This window comes from Lacerta agilis, chromosome 18, assembly GCF_009819535.1.
Source record: "Lacerta agilis isolate rLacAgi1 chromosome 18, rLacAgi1.pri, whole genome shotgun sequence".
NCBI lineage: Eukaryota > Metazoa > Chordata > Lepidosauria > Squamata > Lacertidae > Lacerta > Lacerta agilis.
The window spans coordinates 9,458,866-9,469,008 of record NC_046329.1 but is presented as its reverse complement, the minus strand read 5'-3'; the positions used below and the strand labels follow the sequence as shown (position 1 = coordinate 9,469,008).

General features: G+C 50.6%; 1 protein-coding gene across 1 annotated transcript; it reads left to right on the top strand.

The window, feature by feature from the left end:
- Positions 1-3,698: 3,698 nt before the first annotated feature.
- GIPC3 (GIPC PDZ domain containing family member 3) lies at positions 3,699-7,451 on the top strand. The gene is made up of 5 exons (XM_033136699.1): positions 3,699-3,884; positions 4,802-4,982; positions 5,341-5,453; positions 6,486-6,567; positions 7,300-7,451. The coding sequence occupies exons 1-5, from the start codon at positions 3,735-3,737 to the stop codon at positions 7,449-7,451; spliced, it is 678 nt and encodes a 225-aa protein (XP_032992590.1). The 5' UTR covers positions 3,699-3,734.
- Positions 7,452-10,143: the final 2,692 nt, after the last annotated feature.

Below are 10,143 nucleotides of genomic sequence, written 5' to 3'. Positions count from 1 at the left end.
TTGTAAAGGGACAGTCCTGGATTTACAGAAAATATCCGGGTTTATGATCTGACCCTGGAATATCCTGCTGTTTTCCTTAGGACGTTCCTATTTTCAGGGGAGAAACATTGGAGGGGCTGGAATGGGACGTCCCTATTTCCATGGCAGAAACGTGTTGGAAGCTGCCCAAAGTGGCTGCAGCAACCCAATCAGATGGGCAGGATCTAAATCATAAAATAACAAGAAAAATAATGGAATAAGACATCCCTATTTTCATCGGAGAGAAGTTGGAGAGCATGTAGTTATGCGACCCCCCCCCCAAGCCAACTAGATAAGTAACACTTCTCCAATGAAAATAGGGACGTCCTATTCAACAACAACAACAATAATAATAATATTAACAACAGGAAAGTCGCTATTTGCGTTGGATAAATGTTGTGAGGGCACAGCAGGGGCGCCTACAGAGACGGAGGCAGGTCACCCTTCGCCCGATCCGGAAGATCTCCTTGGAATCGTCCTTAAAATTAAATGCAAACCAGGACCAGGGACCCCCCAACCACCCACCCACCCAGAGGGATTGGGGAATTGCAATAGGGCAGGGGGCAAGGAGAGAGGGTCGGGTTGGGGTGGGGGTAGAGAGACAGGCAGGCACCATTGCATTCGCATTAATCCTCTTGCAAAAAGTAAATACAGCCCCCACCCCCTTTCTGCAAAATGTTTCCTTCCCAGGCTCCCCCCTCCCTTAAAAAAAAAAGATTATTTTTTTAAAATTATTTTTTTTATAAAAAAAAATCCTAGATCTCCTCCTCTTGCAAATCCCCAGATCTCCCCCCTCCCCGACCCAGCAGCCCGGAATAATAACATCAATAATAACAATAAGAATAATAATAATAAATAGAAACCTTTGCAAAACTTTCCCGAGCCTTTCCCCCCCTCTTTCATCAGCAGAGGCTCCTCCCCCTTTCCCAGCTGTATCCTTATGTTAATGACCGCCCTCTCCCGAGGCGCCGATTGGATGGGAGGCGCCGCCGCCGCGCTCCTGATTGGCGCGCTCGCGTTCCATCGCTTTTCCTCCCCCCCTCCCCCCCGCCGGGCCCCGCCTCCGTTCCATCGGCCGCCGCGCGCAGTGGAACGCATCACGGCTCGGAGGCGCCGCGGATTGGCCGCTGCCGGAACCAATCAGAGAGCGTGTTTTGAGTCAAAGGGTGTGGGGGGGGGAATTGTATCAATGGAGGAACTTCAAAGGGATATGAGAACGTTCTGTTTTGGTCCATTTCCTTTGAATTGCTGGTCAATTTCACTTATTATTATTATTATTAATAATAATAATGATTTTCAGTTTTATACATTTCAATAGCTTTGCAATCATTTTAACCCCTTTTTTCTGCAATGCCTTAATTTATATATATATACATTTCCTGCATATTCCAAATTAACTTAAATTTTCTCTTTTATTCATCTCAATATATACTCTTGTAAATATGTACTCCTTGCAAAGTTGAATAACTGCACACATCATTTCATGTTTTCTTTTTTTAAAAATCCCATTTTATTGATGCTTTTCAAACAATTTTACATTCATTTCAACATTTCAAAACTCGACTTCCTCCCCCCTCTTTCTGCGGTGCCTTAAATTTGTTTTTAATAACTCCTGCATGTCCAAATTAATTTAATTTGCTCATTTATTCATTCTTTTGTTTATGATTTTCAGTTTTACGCATTTCAATGATTTTAGATTCAAACCCCTCTTTCTGCAGTCCCTTAAGTTTATTTATTTTTATATCTTCTGCAAATCCCAAATTAACTTAATCTGCTTTTTTACTCATCTGCTTTCAATATATACTACTTTTAAAACTGCAGTTTATTACGTCAATCCTGCCGATATTCTTAATCCGTTTATTTGTAAATATTCAATAAACCATTTCCATTCTTTTATTTTAAAAAGATGCTGATTCCTGGACCGTCCGCGGGCCGGATTGAGAAGGCGATTGGGCCACATCCAGCCCACAGGCCTTAGTTTACCTAGCCATGACTTACACCATGGTTGTTGCAGTTGTTGAGTTGTTTAGTCGTGTCCAACTCTTCATGACCCCATGGACCAGAGCACGCCAGGCACTCCTGTTTTACACCATAGGAGCCTACAGAAAAACAAAACACTATTGCTGTATGTAGCTTTTATTTTATTTGTTTTTTATCTTATATTTTGGAAATGTACACCCACTTTTCCCCCTTTAATTTTTTTGGGGCCCCCCAAGAGAATGGGGCCCTAAGCTATAGCTTGTTTAGCTTATACAGGTGAAACTCGAAAAATTAGAATATCGTGGAAAAGTCCATTTATGTAAGCAATTGTTTTCATTAGCTACTGGAGTTTAATATACGAGATAGACTCATGACACGCAAAGCGAGATACGTCAAGCCTTTGCTTGTTATAATTGTGATGATTATGGCGTCCAGCTGACGAAAACCCCAAAGTTGAAATTGTTAATTTGGGGTTCTCATCAGCTGTACGCCATAATCACCACAATTATAACAAATAAAGGCTTGACATATCTCGCTTTGCATGTCATGAGTCTATCTCATATATTAATTCCACCTTTTAAGTTGAATTACTGAAAGAAATGAACCTTTCCACGATATTCTAATTTTTCGGGTTTCACCTGTACGTAAATCCGGCGCTGCACGGTGAGGCGGAGAATATATTTCCGAAATAAAATAATGAGCAACCTGGTCTCATGTGTTCCTCCAAAGGTATATCAGGAAAAAACATCTGCGGTCCCAAGAGAGGGTTGCAGCAGCAGCTGGGGCCAGGAAAAAAAAAAACAGAGCCAAGAATTATTTGCAAAAGGGCCGTACGCTGATGGGTGCAGGGTCTTGGGGCCACCCTGCCACCCCACAGCCGTGACCCCCATCGGCTCAGACACGGCACCCTTGGGGGGCACAGCTTGCCTAATTGAATTCTCCGCTGGAAGGTGGGTGCGATTGGGTTTCTGGGCCCCCTGCCAGCGGCCGGCTCGCCTTACGTCTCTGCCATTCCACCTGGAGGCCAGGGGCATCAATAATTCAACCGGGGCGATCGTCTCCCGTTGTCCGGGTGAGGGGGGACGCGGGGGGAGGCCCCCGATGCTGCGTAGGGCCAAGAGACCGAGCCGGAACGGAGACGCAGAACGGCAGGGAGGGAGGCCGATGGAGAACGGTGTGTCCCAGGAGGCCGGGGGATCCCAGGCCTCTTCCTCTTCCTCCGATGGGGGCCGGAGCACCCCGGGGCAAAGCGGAGGCACCCCGGTGCCCCCGCCCCGCAAGCCCCGTGTGAGACCCCGCCTCATCTTCCACACCCAGCTGGCCCACGGAAGCCCCACCGGGAAGATCGAAGGGTTCACCAATGTCAAGGAGCTGTACGCCAAAATCGCAGAGGTCTTCAACATCTCCCCGACAGAGGTGAGGCCTTTTCTGGGTGTGCGGGGTGGGGTGGGGGAGGAGAAATTCAGTTTGTGAGAAGAGACTTGCTCACCCAACCGAGCACCCTAATCCATCTCCTCCAACGTTTCTCCCATGAAAATAGGGAGATTCTATTCCATCCCCTCCAACGTTCCTCCCATGAAAATAGGGACGTCCTATTCCATCCCCTCCAACATTTCTCCCCTGAAAATAGGGACGTCCTAAGGAAAAGCAGGACATTCTGGGATCAAAAACCTTAAGCATGGCCCCATTCTCTCCTCCAGATACTTTTCTGCACCCTGAACACTCACAAGGTGGACATGCAGAAGCTTCTCGGAGGCCAGATCGGCCTGGAGGACTTCATCTTCGCTCACGTCCGCGGCGAGACCAAGGAGGTGGAGGTCACGAAGACGGAGGACGCTCTGGGTCTCACCATCACGGATAACGGGGCCGGATGTGCCTTCATCAAGGTCAGGGTGAGGGCAGCACAGGGATGGGGTGGGAACAGGTGGCGCAGAAATTTAGCTGATGGTGCGTGCTCTCCCTTAACCTGTTGTGGTTGTTGTTTAGTTGTGTCCGCCTCTTCGTGACCCCATGGACCAGAGCACACCATGTCCTCCTGTCTTCCCCTGCCTCCCGCAGTTTGGTCAGACTCATGTTGGTGGCTCCGAGAACACTGTCCCACCATCTCATCCTCTGTCGTCCCCTTCTCCATGTGCCCTCAATCTTCCCCAACATCAGGGTCTTTTCCAGGGAGTCTTCTCTTCTCCTGAGGTGGCCAAAGTACTGGAGCTTCAACTTCAGGATCTATCCTTCCAGTGAGCACTCAGGGCCGATTTCCTTGAGAATGGATAGGTTTGATCTTCTTGCAGTCCATGGGACTCTCAAGAGTCTCCTCCAGCACCATAATTCAAAAGCATCAATTCTTTGGCGACCAGCCTTCTTTATGGTCCAGCTCTCACTTCCATACATCACTACTGGGAAAACCATATTTGTTGTTGTTCAGTTGTTCAGTCGTGTCCGACTCTTGGTGACCCCATGGACCAGAGCACGCCAGGCACGCCTATCCTCCACTGCCTTCCGCAGTTTGGCCAAACTCATAACAGTTGCTTCGAGAACACTGTCCAACCGTCTCATCCTCTGTCGTCCCCTTCTCCTTGCGCCCTCCATCTTCCCCAACATCAAGGTCTTTTCCAGGGAGTCTTCTCTTCTCATGAGGTGGCCCAAGTCTTGGAGTCTCAGCTTCAGGATCTGTGCTTCCAGTGAGCACTCAGGGCTGATTTCTTTAAGGATGGATAAGTTTGATCTCCTTGCAGTCCGTGGGACTCTCAAGAGTCTCCTCCAGCACCAGAATTCAGAAGCGTCCGTTCTTAACCTTAACCTACAGCGCATCAAAGAAGGCAGCATTATCAACCGCATCCCGGTCGTGTGCGTCGGAGACAGCATCGAGGCCATCAACGACCAAACCATCGTCGGCTGCCGCCACTACGAAGTTGCCAAGATGTTGCGCGAGATGCCGAAAGCCCAGCCTTTCACCCTGCGCCTCGTGGAGCCGAAACGGGCATTTGGTGAGTTGCGGGGGGAGAGGAAGACCCCCTCGAAGTCGGGCTGGGGAGAGGCAGCGGCGGCGGGCGGGGCAGGGATTTTGCACAGGGCTAGATCCTTCAACTGTTCCTCATCAGGCCCTGGATCATCTTGGTTGCCCCCGAAAGCTTGTCGATATCCTTCATAAAATGTGGCACCCAAAACTGGGCGCGGTATTCCAGGTGTGCTCTGAGCAAGGCAGAATAAAATCAGACTATCTCACTTCCCTTGATTTGGGCGCTAGGCTTCTGGGGATGCAGCCTAGGATGGCGTTCGCATTTTTTGCTGCTGCATCACACGGCGGGCTCATGGCTCCCCCTATGTCTGCTTCCGCTCCCCTAGACATGATCAGCCAGAGAACAAGAAGCAACAAGGTGCCCAGCGAGGGGAAAGTGGCCAGCGGGAAGGAGACACTACGGCTACGAACCAAGGGCAACGCTACGTTGGAGGAGGCGGTGAGTCGGGCTCGGTCCCGGTTTGGGGCCGTGGTCCCTCCCGGCTTCGGAGGTGTCAAAACAGCTCCTTGCCAAGGGTGCAAGAGAGCTTAAGCATGCCTGTCCTTCTCTCCTTCCTTCCTTCCTTCCTTCCTTCCTTCCGTCCCCCATCCCCTTTTCTCTTCAATGCCCATCTCTCTCTCTCTCTCTCTCTCTCTCTCTCTCTTCCTTCCTTCCTTCCTTCCTTCCTTCCTTCCTTCCTTCCTTCCTTCCCTCCCTCCCTCCCTCCCTCCCTCCCTCCCCTTTTCTCTTCAATGCCCATCTCTCTCTCTCTCTCTCTCTCTCTCTCTCCCTTCCTTCCTCCCTTCCTTCCTTCCTTCCCTCCCTCCCTCCCTCCCCTTTTCTCTTCAATGCCCATCTCTCTCTCTCTCTCTCTCCTCCTTCCTTCCTTCCTTCCATCTTTCCTTCCTTCCTTCCGTCCCCCATCCCCTTTTCTCTTCAATGCCCATCTCTCTCTCTCTCTCTCCCCCCCCCCTACTTCCTTCCTTCCTTTCTTCCTTCCTTCCTTCCCTCCCTCCCCTTTCCACTTCAATTCCCATCTCTCCTTCCTGGTGTATTAGTTAAGAGTGGTAGACTTGTAATCTGGTGAACCTGGTTCACTTCCCCACTCCTCCACATGCAGCTGCTGGGTGACTTTGGGCTAGTCACACTTCTCTGAAGTCTCTCAGCCCCACTCACCCCACAGAGTGTTTGTTGTCGGGGAGGAAGGGAAAGGAGAATGTTAGCCGCTTTGAGACTCCTTCGGGGGAGTGATAAAGCGAGATATCAAATCCAAACTCTTCTTCTTCCTCTACTTGTCCATCTCTCCCAGCCCTTTCCCTCTGCTTTTTCTCCCACTGCTTTTTCTCCCCTGAAAATAGGGACGTCCTCGCAGCCCTTGCATTTTCCAACACTTGTTTCATACCTGTCATCTGATGGGACTTTGCCCACCCATCCAAAGCCACGGGCCTCAGGGGGCACCAAGCTGACCTCCCCCTGTTCTCCCGCTTTCAGCCCAGCGAACACGAGGAGGAAGCTGCCGGGAAAGTCGACGACCTCCTGGAAAGTTACATGGGCATCCGAGACGTGGAACTGGGTGAGTGGAGAGGGGCAGGTCTTATGCCCTCTGGCGAGTCGGTCGGACTGGGAGTGGGGGGCCGCGATCCTGAGCTGAGTGGAACAACGGACCCGGGAGAGAGCTGAGTTCAGATTCTCCCATGCAGCTTCGATGCTCGGGCACCGCCTCCCAGCGGAGCCTACCTGGCAGGGTTGTCGTACCTTGAGCTTCTTGAGAAAAAGAGTTGTGTCCCCAGCAGAAATTGGAGTGTGTTGCATGATACCTGACCATGATGCCTTATCGATTGCCTTTTCTGGGTAGCCTAGCCATTCCTTGGACATGGTAAACACTGTAGTTCCTGAATCTCTTAGGCATATTGATAACTTTGCTCAGCTTAACAGATACTTGCCAGACTGTATTTACAGGGAGGTGTAAACCCCTCCAGTCCAAAGACAATTGGAAAGCTTTTCCCATTTCCTTCCCCCCTGAGAAATATTTGAGTTCTAATTGGGAGAGTCCAAATGGCTCCAGGATTGCTTTCCTGTGCTATTTGAGACACGTGGTTTATACACTTATGTATGTGAACATTTATATATATATATATAAGACCTTAGAATTCCTATAGCAAAAGAATGGTAGAGTCAGAATGGGGCACCCCCAGGGTCATCTAGCCTGACCCCCCTGCAACACAGGACTCTTAATGCCCGTGAATGGAAAATCTGCCAATGGCAAACTTCTGTGGTGCCCCCCCTTTCCCTCCATGTCCTGCAGCCTCGAGCATGGTGGAGCTGGCCAAGGGACGGCAGGGCTCCGAAGACTTCGCCCACGGCCTGGATCTGCTTCTGGGCGAGTTCGCCTTCCCCGAGGAGTTTGTCGCCGAGGTCTGGAGAACCATCTGCGAGGCCAAGGGCAGCCCCAAATAGAGGAAGGGATCTGGCCCTCTTCTGTCTCTCCATCCTTATCTCTCTTCTGCTCCGTTTCCTGTGCCTCTTATCCCGGCCGGTTTTTCAAGGTCTTTGGTTTCCATCCACACACACAAACATTTACACCACAGCTCGCTTCTCTTTCTTTTTTCTTTTTTTTTAAGAAAGGAAAGAAAAAGCAGAATTAATCTGCGGCGCTTGTTTGTTCGTTTTCTAAAGAAGGGCCCATCTCATACCCTCCGATATTTCTCCGATGCAAATAGGGACGTCCTATTCCATTATAATAATACTAATATAATAATACTAATATTATCTATACCCAGACTGAGTTGCCCCAACTGCTCTGGGTAGCTTCCAGCATATATAAAAACATAAAAAACATGAAACTCTTAAAATGATGATGGTGATGGAATAGGACATCCCTGTTTTCAATGGAGAAACGTTGGACGGGATGAAATAGGATGTCCCTATTACAACGGGAGAAATGTTGATAGGGACGTCCTATTCCATCCCCTCCAACGTTTCTCCCATGAAGATTGGGACGTCCTAAGGAAAAGCAGGACATTCCGGGACCAAATCAGAAACTGGGGTGGCTTTTGTAAATCCGGGACTGTCCCTGGGAAACAGGGACAGCTTGGAGGGTCTGAGATCTTCTCCGGGGGTCTGTGCTTGGCTTTGCTGGTCAATGCACCCCAATGCCAGCAGCGCAAACATTCCCACAAAGGGAGGCTTTTAATGTTTAATAGATTATTGCATTTTAATGTTCTGTTGGACGCTGCCCAGAGTGGCTGGGGAGACCCAGCCAGATGGGTGGGGTATAAATTATTATTATTATTATTATTATTATTATTATTATTATTATTGTCTCCCACCCCCCACCCCCCAAAAAATGAACCTCCAGGGATCACCCTCTTTTGTGAGGCTTCCCCCCGCCCTCCGTGCCCAGGTCTACATGCATCCAAACCTCGGCACGATCGCTCACTTGCTCCCCCCCCCTTTTTTGCAGCAAAGCTTCACGTTAATGAAAAACCAGCGTCGTAATAAAAAAGAAAGGGGGGGGCGGATAATGTTGACACTAATTCTCTCGGAAGGAATCACCTCACCCTTCTGGAAGTCAACTCTCCTGCCTTTGACTGTGATGTACATAAATCTTTGTTTATGTTCCGTTGGTTTGTTTTTGAAATAATTAAAAAGTTATTTAAAAACCATTCCGTTTTTTTAAAAGGGGGGGGGGCGTCGTTTCTACAAGGGCTGTGCGGCTCAGAAGGCAGAGCACCCGCCGTGTGTGCAAAACGTCCCGGGTGCAAAATACAGCATCTCCTAGGAGGGTTCGGAGAGATGCGTCGGACAGCCCGCTGCCTGTAACCCCGGGGAGCCGCTGCCGGTCCGCGCAGACAGCGCTGGGCTACATGGACTGGTGGTTCTCCTCGGCAAATGAAAACCCGTTGCCAAGAGCTCCCCAAGTTCCCCTCCTCTCCAGGGCTGTTCCCAAGCAATCGGAGACTGCGCCGGTGGGAAGCCAACCTCTCCTCCGCCCTTTGCATGCCGCTCCTGGTTCTGGGAGACAAGCAGGGAGGGGAGCTGGTTGCAGCAGGAGGAGACCCCCCATGCCTCTTCTTCACCAGCCGGACTCCTCTCTGCCTCTTGGCCCTGTTTCCTCTATTCACAGCCATGAGGACTAGTAACTTGAATCGCCTTCCCCATCCATTATTCACTTTCAGGCCAGGAGCCCAAGGGTCCTGAGCTGCATGTTGGGGTGCGCCTCCAAATTCCAGCTTGCTCTTAAGTGTCTTCGTTACGCCGACGAGGGGACGAACCCATAACCGTTATTGGGAGACAGCCGGCAACAAATCGCCCTGTCCAAGTTGGAGATAACTCTTTATTGGCAACGGCACGATCCACACGGACTTGGTGGGCTGTCAGGCCTAATGAGCACACCCCAGTAGGTCTTGCCCCATGGATCTGCTGCCAAGAAAATCCCTTTCTCCCCACAGTTGTCTTAAGTCCCCTCCTCTCCAGGGTTTGCCCCATGCAATCGGATACTGTGCCTGCCGGAAGTCGACCTCCCCTCCGCCCTTTTCATACCGCTTCTGGTTCTGGGAGACCAGGGGAGAGGGGAGCAGGAGGGGGAGACCCCCATGCCTCTCCCTCAGCCGGACTCCTCTCTGCCTTTTGGCCTGCCTCCCTCTCCTGCTTCTGCTTCTTGAGTCCGGACTTCTCTCTGCCACAGACTCTCCCCGCTCACTATGCCCTGTTGCCCCTTCCACTTCCGACACCTCCTCTTCCCAGCCTTCTACCTCTGACCACTCATGGTCGTCCCACCACCCTTCCCTGGGCTCTGAGCCTTCTTCCTTTGGGGGTCCCCCTAGGCCGCTTCCCCCCACCATTCCTCTGTGCCCAACCGGCACCCCGTCTCAGGAAAAAAAACAACAACCAATGACCACAGGCAAGAGATGCCACAGGCTTTATTACGGCAACAGTTATGCATGCACAAATCCATGCTTTTGTGTCGCGACGATCCAGAATCCAAGCGCCACCTGCAATGTCCACTCACCGTGTCCCTAAGTGAGCGTTCAGGCTCGACGTGCCCGTTTTTAAACATGCTATATTTTTGGTGCCACCAACACAACATGGGGGGGAGAGCCCTGGGGCTCAGGATCAGATGTCTGAGGGGGGAGGGCGCAGGATGAGG